This window comes from Mya arenaria, chromosome 6 (assembly GCF_026914265.1).
Source record: "Mya arenaria isolate MELC-2E11 chromosome 6, ASM2691426v1".
NCBI lineage: Eukaryota > Metazoa > Mollusca > Bivalvia > Myida > Myidae > Mya > Mya arenaria.
In genome coordinates, this window is record NC_069127.1 from 20,913,555 (window position 1) to 20,930,640 (window position 17,086).

Here is a 17,086-nt window from a genome sequence, read left to right on the forward strand (position 1 = left end):
CAGTAATGTTTCTTCCTTGACAGGGATCAAAGATATATCTAGTTCAAGTGGAGAGGAGAGTGAACTAGAGTCAGTTAAAGTAGCCTTTGGGTCTAGAAGTCTTGAAAATTTTAACAAAAAGAAAAAGAAAACGCCAAACAAGAAACATGATGGTAGAGCATTTGTAACAAAAAGGCGAAAGCGTACAAAATCATCAAGACCTACCAAGTTAATGTGTACCCTGTCAGTTTTACATGATGCTACAATGGAAAAACTTACATCTCAGAAGTTTAGCGACATTGACACATCATCTTCCAACCAATCACCAATGAAAAGTAGGGACACTGCATCCGATTCTGACAGCTCATTTAGGCCATTTGTAACTTTACCAGATTATGAAACGTACAATGACAGGTCAGATGATCATCAAGCTGTGTTTGAAGACACCATGTACAAGCTAGCTTATCTCTCCCCTCCTCCACCTGACAAGGACTGTGATTCACCACCAAGACCATTAACTCCTGCAGATTTGATACAATTTGGTGCTACTTTAGATCTGAAAAACAGCAGTAGAAACTTGGAACAAAAAGTTGAACAAAATGGCCAAAATTTGGTGGAGGTAAGGGAACAGAAATTGTCTATCACGGATATTCTTAAAAATATGCATGAGGGTGATACAAAAGATGCAAGTCAAGCTGATGACAGGAATGTTACTGCTCCTGGAACGCCAAGTAAAATTGCCATTGCTAAAACTACAAATATCACTTTACAAGATATAAAGTCATTCTGTCAAGCTGAAATAGAAAATGAAATGAACAATGACTTATCTTCTCCTGTGTTAGAGTGTATAAGTAATGAACATTACCAAAAGACTGAACCTGACAATGAAGTTTGTGATATGGATGTAGTAAACAATACACCTCCAGATCTTGGTCCACCAGTTCTAGTTGAAGAAAAACAAGATGAAAGAAAGCTTGATGATAGTAGTCCACCACCTTATCTTACTCCAAACAGGCAAATATCTGCAAGTGATGAAGAAAATGAGAACTCTGAAGAAGAAAGTGATGCAGAGATAAAATCAGGATTAAACTATTCTGGAAAAGGCAGAGCACCTCCATTTTTAATTCCATGTAGATCTCCAAGGGTTTCGGGAATGTCACCCAGAGGATATTCTAGTCCGAGAGTTGCTAAACTCAGTGAATGCGACACTCTTGAATTCAGTCGAACAGGGGAATTTGAATCAAGTAAAATGAGACTGGGAAGATCTCCAGGTGCTTGCAGTTCCGTTGGTTCCATCAATGTAATACACAGTGAAGAATTTAGTGACATTAGCGATGAAAATGACTTAGATGATGAAGGGCATAGCTACAGACATAGGCAGAGAAGTGGTAATCATGTTAGAAGGCATGTTAGTCATGATCCATCTGCAGACTTGTTTGATTTGCCAGATAATAGTGAAGCGGAGAGGCAAAAGCATGATATTCATGAAAAAGAAAGAAAGCTGAGAGAAATCAAAGAATTTGAGCAAAGAATGAGAAAGAAAGGGGATGAAAATAGAAATAACATATTTGATATCATGAATTCAGAGCAATCTCATGAAACAAGTAAGAAAACTCAACATGGGGACTTGAATGGACATATTCAATCTTATAGCAATGATTTTTCCTTCCATAATAATCAAGCAGTTTCTCAGTCAGTCTTAAGTGACAGTTCTGTTATAAAGAGATTAAAAATGTATCGTGCTCAAACAGGAAGAGAATTGGATTTAAAAAGGATATCTTCTAACCTGTTTTCATCAAATGTCACAGCAAAGAGGGGAAATAATGCATCTTATGATGCAATGAATTGCTCAGCAAATCTTCTCAATGGGGGGTTGTTTCATGGAAACCTTGAAAACCAAAAAACACATAGAAATGGTGAATATCATAGATCGTTGTCTCAGAGTGATGCTAAGGATGAACAAATCCAAAGTTTGACACATGTGAATGGATTTGTTGAACAAAAGCAAGATCCAAGAGAGCTTTTTCATCACAGAGGTAATTCTCAGATAGGCTTAGTAAATTCTGTACCATACCATCGTAGCAACTCTTTTGACAATTGTAGAACAGGGAATAACAGCTCAAATCCGAGTATTAAAGATCTCAGTGGACATAGTAGAGACTTGTTTGAGAGTTCTTCTGAAGTTACCTCTGCACACAAGGGTTTTTCAAGCCTTAGGTTTTGTAGATCTCTGTCAGATTCATCAGCTAGATCTGAATACAGCATTGTGCATAGCCATAGAGTAAATGAGTCCATTTTGAAATGTGTCAACAACTTAGCACAAAGAAGCAGTCCTACAAAGACATGTGCTAGTCAGGTAAATGGAGATCATGATGTGCCATTTGTTTCATACGGAAGTGGTGAGGGAAGGAAAAAATCAAATCAGGGTGGAAAAGCTCAACAGTCATCTAGCTCAAATACAGCACAATCAGGAAATCAAAGACTTGGGTCTAGTCAGGAATCATCAGAATTAGGCAGCAATGATCGTGGCCAAGGATATCTTACAAAACCAAGGGTAGAAGAAGAGGGCGGCCATATTTGTCATGTGATCACACCAACAATCCCTCCTCCTTCAAGAGAGAGTATTCAGGAATCGGCCAATCTGCATGGCCTGTCAGCTGTCCGGCACATTAATGCTTTTTATGGAAACCACAGGGACGTGCCTGAGAAACCGAGGTATTGACACACTTAGAAGTGCATCCATCTCTCATCCATATTCTAATCTCGTCACCACTGGCCACTGTATTGTCATACATCATTACTTACACAAACCAGAGCTTTCAGTTTTGTTGTGTTTTGTTTATGGTTCATTTTGAATTTTTATTTCAGTTAATAGATTTATTTCACCTTTGGAAAATAATTGTTAACGGTTGCAGTTGTTTTTAATCTACATGTAGTAAAAAATAGCAGTTATTTTTCGTCTGTTATTATACATAAATATGGACTTGTTGTATCATTACACTTAAAAATTTGGATTGTTTCAATTAAGTTTTGTTCATACTTGCTTTATGGTAAGATCACTGGAAGATTCAAAATACATGATGGCTTAGTCCTCTATGGGAAGTTGCCTAGATAATTGGCTGAGGTAGAAGAGAATCACTGCTATGAAACAGACACAAGTGAGAAAAGGATATTCCAGTGATCTCCAATTGCATACACTCAAGTTTATGTTGCCTTGCATGTGGGTTGTTGACTGTGTTGTGAATGTTGACAATCAGTCTGTGAGCTTGGCATACAGAATCATTGACTGCCGCATAATGTACATGTATAAGTGTGTGTTATTGGATTACTTTGGCTGGTTTGGATGGAGCTAAACTAAGGAACTAGTGAAATGTCCTATTAGATATGCCAGACTCATTTCTTTTTAAAAACATGAATAAGAACCATTTTTCAGCAAACTTTTTTTAGATCCACTAAATTCAATGATCAGGCATGTATATTGACTCATCAATATCAAATACTGACAACGCTTGTGACAATTATTAATCACTTAGACAGTAGGCGGAGGCGGAGTCGAAAGGTAGCAACGGACCAATCAGCATATTCAGCTATAGCATAGCTTTGTTCACTCACTGCATGGTGTGTAAATCATTTGAATGGTCCCTGAAACACTTTGCTTCAATATATCAATACACAACTTTCAACAGGAATAAGAAATCTTATTATCTGTTATCAACATAGGTGGACCGTGTTGATTCATCTTATTTATATGATAGAGTTTCTGTTTATATGGATGTTGTCAGCAGTCTGAGCAGGTGTGCTACATGTAAAACCTAATAGTGCCAATGTTTAGGTTTTCATCTGAGAAAAAATCATCTGTTTTAAGTTAAGAATTAAGGTATTACCTTAATTCTTAACTTAAAACAGATGAATATGTGTAAAGGGCTCTTTTCATTGGTTTACACATATTCATTAGTACATGTATGCACGTCTAATAGGATGTTTATGGTATGTTATAGCTACATGTTAAAAAAGTTTTCGATGAAAAATGAGACTTCAATGCATAAGTGCCATTAAAATAGATTTTGAAGTTTTTACTTGTGTTGATATCACTACCAGTGTTTTATCCTAGATTGGAAAAAGTCTTATCAGTATTAGTTATTACCAACACATCCCAATTCTAGGTCAAGGTAATCCAAACAATCCTAAAATTTCACAGACTCTTGGCTCTCTGTATTTCTTTCCTTCATTACCTATCACCGTTTTACCCTTAAATAACAGAAGATACCTCTCCTTGCTAGGTTCTAACTATAACATTAAGAGCACAGCTAGTCTTCAAAATTAAATAGCGTGTATAGACCATCCTGTTTCAGCAGTCCTTCTCTGTTCTCCAAAGAATGGAATACAGTCCAGGTATTGTTATAGCATTGTCAGTGCTGTCTATGGCAATGTGGTGCAAAACCTTTAACATTGGCCTTTAAACCCTAAGAGTGTTAAAAATATCAAGGGTACTGGAAACTTGAAACACACATAAAGACAGTCTATAGATATAGCAACATCAGTAACTCTTGCTTCAATTAGTGTCGAGCTGGAAAGAACAGAGAGGGTTTGGTGTTTACTCTGCAGCACTCTTATTCTCCTAGTTATCATCTAATTTAGTCTTTAGTTGTTTGTTGGCATGCGCTTGCTGTGTGCACTATTTTGTGATATTCTGGAGCTTAATGAAATTTTTATTAAGAAACAGATTTAAAGCTACCGGTAAATGTTTTGTATAGCAATGATTAATCAGATTTTTATTAATTTATAATAATTATATAAAAAATAACGCATGTATTTAATTAGATCATATCATATTTTGTTGCTTTCAATAGTAATAAAATTGTTTTCAGACTCAGTGGAATTTGAAAGTAGAATGATTTTAGCTTGTCAGATTTTAGAACAGCTTTGATGTTGTGTCTTAAAAGAAAAAAATCCATACCGACCCACTTACTGATATATGACAAGCCATTGCAAACAAACATCTTTTAAGGATAGCCTTATCATAGACGTTGTGATCTAAACCTAAGGGAAAATGTCAAAATACATGGAAATAGCAAATTTAAAGACATTACAAATTTCAAGTAATTATCAACAGCATGTGCTGGAAACTTACTTCCATAATTTGGATAAATTAATCATATCAAATCATCAATGATGATTGTTTTTCAATAATTAAAATAATCACAAGTGTCATAAAAGTACCCACAGAAGAACAATATAATTATGCTATAAATGTTCTACTTTCAAATTCTACTGTAAAATCTTCATGCACAAATGTATACTTGGTGTATAAACAGTGGGTTGACTGGCATGCTGGTTGTTATATTGTAGGGAGGGAGGTGGTCGCGTGATAAAGATCCCATCCTCGCTGGTGAGCTAGCTTCCCCCACCCCCGTACACCGCCACTCCCAATATGCAAGTAGCCACACCATGCATGTTTCATGTAATCTTACAGTTCTTCAAATCATGCTTTATATTTGCTTTGGTTCAGTTTTGTCTGATACCTAAAGAAGTTTATTAACTTGTCTGTTTTTGAAAGAACAAAGTGGAAGTATTGTCATAGCCTTGGTGTTGTTGCTGTTGTTGTTGTTGGCATTTATGTGTATAAACTGTTATTCAGTTATATTCTCATTTGGATTGAGTTTCTGACTTGAGCTTGTTATTGTTTTTAATTGTTTTCTTCCTCTGCACATCACTTCTACAAGTCAATTTCAAATGTATCTTTGAATGGTGACATTAATATGATTTTGACAAAAAGGTGCAAGATACAAAGTGTCGTAATCTGACATAGTTATCAGCTTGATTTATTCTGGCAACGTGCATGTTGTGTGTGGCAATGTATCATTAGCTTAACTTTAGAGCAGAATAAACACATTATTTTCAATAATCAAATAATTACCCATTGTATTAATTGTTTATATTTCTGATGTGCATTCCTATGGATACATATAAGAATTAGTTCAAACACATGTTGAGACGGATAAACTGCTGAACTTATAATTATCATTATAAATTATAGCAACAGCTGGCATAAGACTTAATGTTGTAATTATGTCACAGATGGTCCTAAAATCCACAAATATAGTATTTTCTTATACCAAGACTAGAATTGTCAAAGCAAGCTAGTATGCGGCCGATAATAGGTCACAGCTGTCAGAGATTCCCTGTTTATAAATATTACATAATGGTTTTCCAGTTATAAAAAGCATGGAATGGCTTTTCCGAACACCTTGCAAGTCATGTGAATGTTTCACACACATAACTGTCAATAAGCGTGTAAGCAACTTGCTGCAATTTACATCAGAGTTAACCTTTTTTAATAAAAAAGTTTCAATTTCATCACCAATGTTGACCTGTCAGGCTCTTTGTCTACATTGTTTCGCGGCAGTTCTTCACTTCTTTCTTGCAATGTCTGTTCTTCCGGGAAGCCATGAAGTGTGTATATTTAGCATGTGAAAGTCACATGATGAGTTTTGATAAATTTACAGACAATATTTTTTAAACTTAGTGGTCTTTTACGTGGTAGACAACCCTAGTAAATTTCGAATTCGAAAAAATGCTCCCAAAGTGCACAAGATGCATGTGTCCTAAGGGATGTGATACATCAGTTAGTAGGATTCAATGCATTGTACACATCAATATCAATATGTATGTTTTTGACAATTTTCTCTTTTCTTACAATCGTATCATCTGGTGTCTAGTGCCTTTAACACATGCAATACTGCAGGCAAGGTTAGGGCAACCTTACAATCTTTGCAATGGTTTGCTAGGCTTACTCAGATTTAAAATTTTACATTGTCAGGCTTGTTGAAATTTCTGAAGCCAGATAATTGTGTTGATAACTGTTTATGGTAATACTCTAGGCATTGACTAGTGATTGTATGGAAAATATCTTTTCAAGTAACTTCCTCATCTTTTTCAGGTATCTGAATTAGAAGAGTTTGAGCCAACCTGTCCGTCTGTCCAAGGTTTAAGGCACTGGAGAGAGGCCGCATGTTCTACCAGCCAGCTGTCATTTTCCCAGACTGGTGCACAAGATTTGCTCCAGAAACTGCAACAAGAGCCTGCACTCAAATATGCAATCACAGGTGACCAGTCTGTGATTATTACACCTTGCTTACTACCTCCATCTATGAAGAGCATCAAATTATGGAACAAGGGACGACAACTTTACACTGACATTAAACATAAGAAAAATGAAATTAAAGATTCAAATCATGCAAACGGAAAACAAATTTCTGAAGTTAAAACAAAGAAGCAATTGGAACTTAAAGACACTGAAAAAAGTCAAACACAGGAGAAGAAGAAAGGAAGCTATAGATTAAATATGTTCACCGGAAAACGAGAATGGAATAGTCAATCAGACTCCATAAGTCCTCAATCTAGTCAAGAAGGTGAGAGGAATAAAGATACTAACAAGAGAAACAAGATGGATACCCAAGAATACCAACAGGCCAAGAAAGCTGGCAACCAATATACTCCAGAGTCTAAGAAAGCCAAAACTGACAATTTTACCCCAATTAAACCACCAGCTGTGGAGAAATCTGCTGAAACACCAGAAAGCAGTCAACCAACTGATGAGCACAGCCAAACAGAAGACACAAATATTTTGCACAGTACGCCAATGTTACGACGACAGTCTACAGATCTTTTTGAGTCAGAATATACACCCATTGCTGGTAGTCGTGAGCCTGAACTCTCTCAAGATGATAGTAAAGATGAGCGTGAATGTCAAGGGGAGTTTGTGACACCAAAGAGGATACGCCCACTGAGACGCCTGTCAACAAATACGGAGACAACTCTCAGGAGGGCAATACTGTCAACGCAGATGAAGGTTGGTGAAATACTTTCTGTAAACTTACATACAGATTTAATTTAAGTTACTGGTAGTTTTTTTGAGCTCTGAAGAACATAATTTATATAAATTAAAAAAAGAAAATGGTTGCGTTATTTTTCAATTGTTTGTCTATGTTATAATGGATACATGTATGCGATTGTATTGACTTGTCGAAATTTGAATGAAAGCATGATACTTAAAATGCTTGCAGGGCTTGTTAATAAAAGCCCACACTGCATGGCCAAAGCATAAAGCAAAAATTAAAGTCGAATAATAAATTAAGACCTCAGGCTTGTTCTGCTCAACATTCTGATTTCATTGACCGTACATTGACTGATTGTTTACAGCAGCAGTATGGCACACCTTCCCTACAAAGGAGAGACACATCTCAGATTGAGGGCCCTTCACTGAAGAACTCCTTTGGCTTCAGACACAGCCAGCAAAACCTGCAAGATGCCAAGGCACTTCATGAGGTATGCTTCATATTGTATGTATGTCTTATTATATAGGTATCTTTGTTAAAAGAATTAAGCTGCAGACCATGAAAAATAATGCTTAGTTTTTCCAATAATGGGCCGATTGTTTAGAACTTTGTTTAAGTTAACAATGTGAACAATCGACCCACTATGATTGAGTGTGTTGGTATCTTCTGTTTTTTTTTGGGGGGGGGGGATCTCTGAACATCTAATCATGAGTAAACAGATCTTTGATTTCAAATGCCAGAATTTTAACATACAGTTTTCATGTGCTGGGAATCATATGTTAATGTTTTACTGTACACAAGGATTCCAGACTGAAGTCCAAGCATAGGTTGATTAATGATTTTAATCAGCCCACCCAACCTTATGTTTGCGAATATAATTTTTCGTATATAGTTAATTGTGTTTTAAATTAGTTTATGTGCATAGTTCAATGTGTATTGAAATGATGAAATAAAGATCAGCTATATTTTATCCAGTTCCAATATCTTACCATACTGAGTGTGGAGGTTCATGCTGAGAGCCGCGGGGACCTTATGCCTGACCCTGAACATGACCCCTTGATTGCCATCTTCTACTCAATCTTTAATGATGTCCCTGCAGAAAGGGGAACTAGGCAGGAAACCGGTGTTCTCATTGTTCACCCTGAGTCGGCCAATCAGCAGTCTGGAGACCTAGCATCAACCAATCAGAAAGAAAGTAACCAAATGGGATCTTCCCATAAACCTCAGGCAGGATCATCAACAGATCAGAAACAATCTGCACCATCCAATAAGACATCACCAGGAATAAAAGATTCTGATCCCAAAAAGTATGAAATGACCTTGTTAGAGAAATCGGGCTTTCTTGGTGTGAAAGTGACATATGTCCAGGATGAAATGGAACTGTTGACAACATTTATAGATCTAGTTCTCAACTGGGATGCAGACATCTTGGTTGGCTGGGAGATACAACAGCTATCCTGGGGCTACCTTCTACAAAGGGCATCCACCCTTGGGCGCAACCTCTCCCAGGCCCTGTCCCGCCTGCCCGACGCCCGACAGGCATCCCATCATTCAGCAAAGAAGGATGAGTATGGGGCCGACCACATGTCTGAGATTCACATTGCAGGCCGCATAACACTCAACCTCTGGAGGCTGCTCAGACATGAGGTTTGTTAGTATATAATACAGCTTATTGTTTATAGGGATAAGGTATTGTTATTTTAAAATATTTATCCAGCTTTGTATAAATAACAAACAAAATTCTCCAAATCCATACAACCTTAGTAATTTTATCAAGTGGCTTTGTATAAAAAAACAACAACCAAAAACTTTTCATATTGACCTTTGTAATTTCATTTAGCTAAAAAGCAAATAAAAGTATGAGATTGGCATAACTCTAAATGATGTAATCACTTATTGTTCCCCCTTATAGGTGACATTGAACATCTACAGTTTTGAGAATGTGGCATTCCATGTGTTACACAGACGGATCCCACTCTACCCCTTCCGTAGTCTCACAAGCTGGTTCAAACACAGAACTCATCTCCACAGGTATGCACATAGCCTTGGAGGTGTTCAAGTTTAATTGTTTTTGATATAGTAATTGCATGCAATGCTTCATTAGGCTGTTGATTTGATAGTATACAGTTGAACCTGGTTGCCTCGAACTCACTTGGCTCGATGTCTCGTTGGCTCGAACTGGATTCATGCTTGACTTGAATTTCCTGAAGCTCGAAGTATTTTCGCTTGGAGTTCCATCCAACAGAGTTTGACTGTAGTAACAAATGCTAGTTTGAACGTAAATGAACTTTCTTGTGTTCTTCCATGTAAATCAAAATAATTTTCAAATATTTGTATGTTTTTGGCCTTAAAACAGTGGATCACATTTGTCTGTCCCCTGGGGCTTTTTCGTCAAAAAATATTTTACAGTAGTATTGCACTGTTTAAAAAATCTCTCCTAAATGCAAAATAGCTCTCTGGATCCTTAATGAAACAGCCTTCTGGATGTTGGCAGAGCTATAAGTGCTTGAATGTATCAGTTAGTTTACTTATAGGTTTGACAGGTACACTCTTGCTTGCCTATAGACTCTTACTTGCCCATAAACTATAACCTACACCCTGTTCTTGTCTAGGTGGAAGGTATTGTCACACTATATGACCCGTGCGAAGGCCAACCTGGAGCTGCTGGATCAGCTCGATGTGGTTGGCCGTACCAGTGAGTTTGCCCGAGTGTTCGGCATCGAGTTCTACCATGTACTCTCCAGGGGATCACAGGTAGGGGAGATGAAATCTATCACTTGTTTAAGAAATACTGAGAAGGTGCTCTGTATATAAAGTAACTGAAACCATCAGTTAGGTTCATCATAACTATATATGCCTTCTTTGAATGTTTATATCAAACCGTCTTGACCATGCCCTGTATCAAATATCATTTTAACCCCTTAAAAAAGCAAATCTTAAGGCATCTGTGAGTTTTAAATATTAACTTGTTTGGCGCATTTTCAAAAAAGTCACATGCTTTAACCAGTAATATGCATTTTCTTTATAAGAAATTACAAAGTGTGATTGATCTGGCATAGTAACATCCATGTTCTGTTCCCACACAGTACCGGGTAGAATCCATGATGTTAAGAGTGGCCAAGCCCATGAACTACATCCCTGTGTCGCCCAGTGTGCACCAGCGGGCTCGGATGAAGGCTCCAGAATGTATTGCTCTCACCCTAGAGCCGGAATCTCGGTTCTACACAGACCCAGTCGTTGTGGTGGATTTTCAGTCCCTCTACCCTTCCATCATGATCGCCTACAACTACTGCTTCTCCACATGTCTTGGACGCCTCAACTGCCTCAACAAGGCTCAGTGAGAATGAATTCTCTTTATTCAACTCAAAATACATGAAATAATTGCAATTTGGTTCAAACCAATGCAACGTTACTTTTTTGTGATGTTCAGAAATGGTCCACAGTGATTGTTTCTAGTTTCTATTCAGGAATTGGGCTCAAGCATTATTTAGCTATATCTTTAGGATGGATCTCAAATAAATAAGAATATCCTTTCTGCTACTTACAAAAAATGCAGAGTGCTTAAAAATGTCCACTGTAGGGAGCAGTACTAAGATGTTTAATGAAAATTTAAATTGCCATGATGTTCAAATGTTCATAGTATTTTTCTGTTCTGTACTTTCAGTGAAGGTGCAATAGATTTTGGCTGCACATCTCTAAGTCTAGATCCAGCTGTCATAAAGGTAGGAGAGTCTTTGTATGCATCTATGTTTGAGAAGTAAACAATGTTGAGGTATCCCTGTATCCATATCATTCACATTGATCAATAATATTTCTGTTGTTTAGAAAACATCATTGTAAGCAAGGAAATTGAATTTAAGTGATACTCATATTTAAAATTAATATAACAAAGATAAATTTTGAGTGATAAACTATTAAATACTTACTAAATAATGCATTTGTGAAAACTATCAATTACTGTTATCAAGATTGAAATCATGTATTTAATATCTGAAAATGCACAAATATTAAATGACTGGTGGGTCCTAAAAGATTTAGAGTGATCAATGATCATCTCATACCATGTTTTCTGCACCTTTCTTTCATACTCAACACGGTATCCTTCATAAAAACCATTGTTTTAAATATTTATTCATCCCATAAAAACCATTGTTTTAAATATTTATTCATCCTTCTCGGTAATTGGATTAATTGTGGTACTGCTTATTCAGGAGTAAGAGTACATCTTAAATGGACAAATGACTAATCATTGTCATTTGCTGTTTTGATTATATGCTTTTAATGATATAACAACGTATTTTCACTTGTACAGAAACTGAGTGGGAAGGTGTCTGTGTCGCCCAACGGTGTGGTGTTCTGTACACAGGAGGTGAAGAGAGGGGTCATATCAGTGTATGTATGCTATACATTTCATTATGACTACTGTAACAGTTTTCTCCAGGTTTAGTTTGTATTGTAAAGATGAAGGCTTCAATTTTAACAGTTTAGTATATAAAAAATTATAAATACTATAAATAGTCATCCAAAACTATCAGAAAGATACATGTATTAGGTAAAAAACTAGAAATCAGTCTGAAAGAGTAGGAGTATTCTATTGGTATATGTTTCTGTCACCAAAAATGTCATAAGTTTACGCTCCACGAGGGGATATTTTATTTTATCAGTGAAGCCATTATATATGTATTCTTTGCAAGTGTTTAAATTACGTTTTTGCTCATTTCTACAGGATGGTAGAAGAGATCCTGAAAACCCGACTGATGGTGAAGAAAGCCATGGGCAATTACAAGGGAGACAAGGTATGAACTAGCACATATGGAGAGGGGCGGGGGGGAGGGGGTTACAAGACGTGTTTATTTTTTAGCATATCTAGTGTTCCAGGTAATATTATAGCACGCTAATTAGAATATTAGTCAGTTTAAATATATACATGTATCACAAATAATAATAAACATATCAGTATGAAGGTGCATTACTCTTGGTTAAATTGTTGTGCAGTTATGTCCCTTCCCTTCCAAATCTACTATCATTGGCAAATCTCTTAGTCATCTTGTCTGGATATTAATAAGTGGTTACTGCCATCATTTGAAAATCAGTTCTGAGTCTGGTAAAAAAAAGTATTTTTCGATATTGGCGAACAGTTAGCTGTTTTGTTGACATGATTTCCTTTTAAGCACTGTTGTAAATGTTGACCGTTAATGATTAGCAGTAAAGAACCATGAAATTGTTTTATATCTTGTGTAATTGTGACATGTATTTAGATTATTTATTTCCTCACAGTGAACCTAAAGTCATACTTATCTATCCCACAGACACTGAGTCGAATGTTGAATGCCCGACAGCTTGGTCTGAAGCTTATTGCCAATGTGACATACGGCTATACGGCAGCCAACTACTCCGGACGTATGCCGTGTATCGAGGTCGCCGACAGCATTGTACGCAAGGCTCGGGAGACACTGGAGCGCTCTATAAAGCTTGTGGAGGAGACCCCTCGCTGGAGGGCAAAGGTCGTGTATGGTGACACTGACAGGTAGGTCTAACTGAATCTGACTATCAATATAAAGCTGGCCTGATTTAAAAGTTTTTAAAGACATATAATAAGACAAGGTACCAGCTGTGTCAGTGTAATGAATTTCCTAATCTTATTTGGACAGTTTCTATCTAGATATTTTATGGTCAAATATGAAACCACCCTGGCTATCTTTTCTTTATCTTTCTTAAATGGGATGTATTTAACTAGCGCAAGGTTTCCAGGCGTGGTCAATGATCAATTTCCAGCAAAGAAATGAGTAATGTAACACTGTATGTTGTTTTGATTACAGTATGTTCATTCTGCTGAAGGGGCGTAGCAAGGAGGAGGCATTTAAGATAGGCCAGGAGATTGCACGGACAGTCACAGAGATGTTCCCTAAACCCATCAAACTCAAGTTTGAAAAGGTTTGCTAGCTTGTTATGTTCATAAATGTTTTGATTTGCAGATTATTAAGATTTTATGTTGTAAATGTAATTTTCCTTAATGACTAGTTGTGGCTCTCTTTCCATTTGCCATTTATGGTTTAGGAATGATGTTTTATATTACTTGATGTACCAGTATATTGTTTCTAAATTTGATGTAGGAATGTTGATTTGCATAAATATTGGAAATGTTTGGAATACTTCTTTATGTAAACCCTTTTGATGAAATCATTGTAAACAATATTTAAATATTATAACCATGAATTCTATTGAATTATGGTGTATTATAAATGTCAGCCTCACAATGAGAACCTTATAACATTGTAGGTGTACCTTCCATGCGTTCTGCAGACCAAGAAGCGTTATGTGGGCTTCATGTACGAGACGCCCGACCAAAAGGAGCCCGTATACGACGCTAAGGGCATAGAGACAGTTCGCCGGGATACATGTTCTGCTGTCTCCAAGGTTATTACTGAGGGCATTTATTGTCATAGTTGAAACTATTTAAGTTTTTATTTGTTTAAGAAGGTTCTGTCAGTGTTTATACACTTTACCTTGTCCATTTGTTCAGGAAGAATGAATTAAGTTTTGAACATAAGGAATTACATGAGGGTGGTGTGTAAGCTTGTTTATATGCCCTAGGGCCTTGGAGCATAGTGCACAGACCGAATGTAACCCTGGTTAGAGCTACCCTGGTTCTTTAACATACACCAAAGCACTGTCACACGGGACCCCCATTTAATGGCCCTCCCGGAAGACAATTAGTTTTTTTTTTAGTGGTGTGGCGGGCTATTGAACCTGTGACCCCTGGATTGACAGTCAAGTGTATTACCACTAAACCACAGATTGGCCAATACGTGATGAATGTATTCAACATAAAGAAACAATTGATTTAATTGTTCAGGAAATGATATTATCGTTACAAGTAATTACATAATCCTTTTATGTGTCTTTAATTGAATCTTCATTCATCTGAAACACAGATCCTGGAGAGGTCCATCAAGGTGTTGTTTACACAGCGTGATGTGTCAGAGGTAAAAGCATACGTTCTGCAGCAGTGTCAGCGCGTCATGGAGGGTAACGTCTCCCTCAAGGATTTTATCTTCGCTAAAGAGTACCGCGGAATGTCTGGCTACAAGCCTGGAGCATGTGTGCCTGCTTTGGAGATTGCAAAGTTAGTGTCTTCTTGGTGTATTCAGCTTGTGAATTTTTTTGAAAAAATGGTCTTAATATTATCTTAGTAATGCTATTGTTAGTCAAGTATGCAAAAAATTGATCGTCTGTTAAAAGTCCAATTACAATTTCCATATTAAAAGTTCACATGTAACTCAAAACAATACACATACGATGTATAGCATGACTATATATTAATAAATAGTTTTCAATTTATGCCATGCTGGAAACTAAGAAAAATCAAAAGAAAAAGCAATTACTCGCAATGGTGTTGTTTTACATGGGACTAAACATTAACCAGATTGTGTTAAAATAGCGTAAGTAAGTTGTCTCTCTTGATAGCTATTTCAACATTGATATATGGATTCACTTTGGGTGTACGGGTAGCATCCGCTTAGTTGTCCATGATGTAACTCAAGAATATTTGGTCCCATCCACCAAACTTTGACAATACGTATAGGCAGAAAATCTCAGTCAGGTTCAATAACCAACCTTGTTCTGTAGTCAATTCAGAATTATGGCCTTTGAATTGCTTGAAATTTATAAAACTTAATTTTGAGGGGCGCACTTGTTACAGTTGATCACTCTTGTTAACAATGTGTCTTTATCATTCAGGAAGAAGGTGAGATCCGACCGTCGCTCGGAGCCACGAGTGGGTGAACGTGTGCCGTACCTGATTGTGTACGGGAGCCCGGGCTTGCCCCTCATCCAGCTGGTACGAACCCCAGGGGAGGTCCTTGCTGACCCCGCCCTCCGTCTCAATGCCACATACTACATCACAAAGCAGATTCTCCCTCCTCTAGGCCGATTTTTGTCTCTTCTTGGGGTGGATGTGTTCTCATGGTGAGTGAAATTTGTTTGAAATTACTGTCTGATGCAGCTGTTGAACAGATTTAATTTGTATTCATACCTAGGGCATATGTTTTTGATTGTTTAAAAGTATTATATGATATTCAAGGCAATTTCAATATTTGGAAATTGCCCTCAAAGTATGAGATGATCATAAAGCTCCAGCTATACAAACTAAGCTGTACAATACAAACTTTGATCAGTAAAATAATTACAGTTGATTAGTAGTATTGCAAAAAATATAATATTGTCAAGGACTGCCAATAAAGATGTCATATCCTAGAGATCTTGGGGAAAGAAACAATTGTATAATTGTAAATCAATTAAGCGGTTCTGAGCGGTCCAGTGGCTAAGGTGTCCTCCTATCAGTGCTCCAGCCAGGATTTGAAAAGGGCAGGGTGGAGTTTTGAAAAGGGCAAGCTACATGAGTCGTGTAGAGGCGATTGGGGGGAGGGGTCAATCCCTGTCACAAGGTTGTTTTTGTTGTTGTTTTTTTAAGGGGGGGGGGCGGGTCTGCCCCTAGAATTTGTTTTGTTTACATGCTCAATTTAAATCATTTTTCATGATTTTCAGACTTATACAAAATGGTGTTGTTGTTTTTTCTCTAAAATTAGAAGGGTGTGTTTTAATATCAAAATTAAAATTTGTCTTTTGTCTGTGGTAGTATGGTTGTACTTGTTTGGCATCTTCTTTAGTGCAATGTCACATATTTCTCCAAAAAATCATGTTAAATGAAGAAAAAAACAAACACAGTTAAACATTTGAAGCAATCAAATAAATAAATTTAAAAAAAAAGATATATGTTGGGGACGAATCTTAGTTTGGTACGATCGCGATTGGGTACGAATGTTACATTCAGCCTGGCTGTTATTTAATTGTCTTTGGTAAAATAATGTTTAATATGCAGATGTTTTAGAAGAAAATGAAAATAAAAATCACTTCCCTGGTTTAAAAAATCACTTATAGAACAGAGCATTGATAAAAATAACTCAGAAAAATGTTCTGACAAAATGGCGGTTTCGGCGAATTTTGACAAGATCGTGGACATGGTAAATAAATGCTACATAAAACATCAACATATTTTTGTGGGTAACAAAGAAATTTTCATCATGAATATTTTAGAAATTAACTTTCAAAACTTTTACTGAAAAGATGAGGTATTTGATTGTGTCAGCGCCACCTTTCTTATGTTTACAAATCGGCAGTGACCGTCTGCTTCAAATCAACAATTTTTAATTAAAATGGCGAGTATCATCAGTACAATATAATTATTTTTAAAGATTTGTGCTTGACAA

General features: G+C 36.7%; 1 protein-coding gene across 2 annotated transcripts in view; it reads left to right on the forward strand.

The window, feature by feature from the left end:
• LOC128236972 (uncharacterized) overlaps positions 1-17,086 on the forward strand; it is a 70,480-nt gene that overhangs the window by 47,435 nt on the left and 5,959 nt on the right. Inside the window, exons 16-31 of one of the 2 annotated variants that reach the window (XM_052952131.1) lie at positions 24-2,694; positions 5,329-5,368; positions 6,920-7,831; positions 8,182-8,307; positions 8,793-9,464; positions 9,730-9,848; positions 10,430-10,571; positions 10,904-11,154; positions 11,482-11,539; positions 12,130-12,209; positions 12,544-12,613; positions 13,127-13,344; positions 13,637-13,751; positions 14,097-14,234; positions 14,753-14,943; positions 15,558-15,785. In XM_052952131.1, the coding sequence (XP_052808091.1) occupies positions 24-2,694; positions 5,329-5,368; positions 6,920-7,831; positions 8,182-8,307; positions 8,793-9,464; positions 9,730-9,848; positions 10,430-10,571; positions 10,904-11,154; positions 11,482-11,539; positions 12,130-12,209; positions 12,544-12,613; positions 13,127-13,344; positions 13,637-13,751; positions 14,097-14,234; positions 14,753-14,943; positions 15,558-15,785 (6,031 nt within the window). The remainder of the gene's footprint in view (positions 1-23; positions 2,695-5,328; positions 5,369-6,919; positions 7,832-8,181; positions 8,308-8,792; positions 9,465-9,729; positions 9,849-10,429; positions 10,572-10,903; positions 11,155-11,481; positions 11,540-12,129; positions 12,210-12,543; positions 12,614-13,126; positions 13,345-13,636; positions 13,752-14,096; positions 14,235-14,752; positions 14,944-15,557; positions 15,786-17,086) is intronic. The other variant, XM_052952132.1, reaches the window with a different exon arrangement.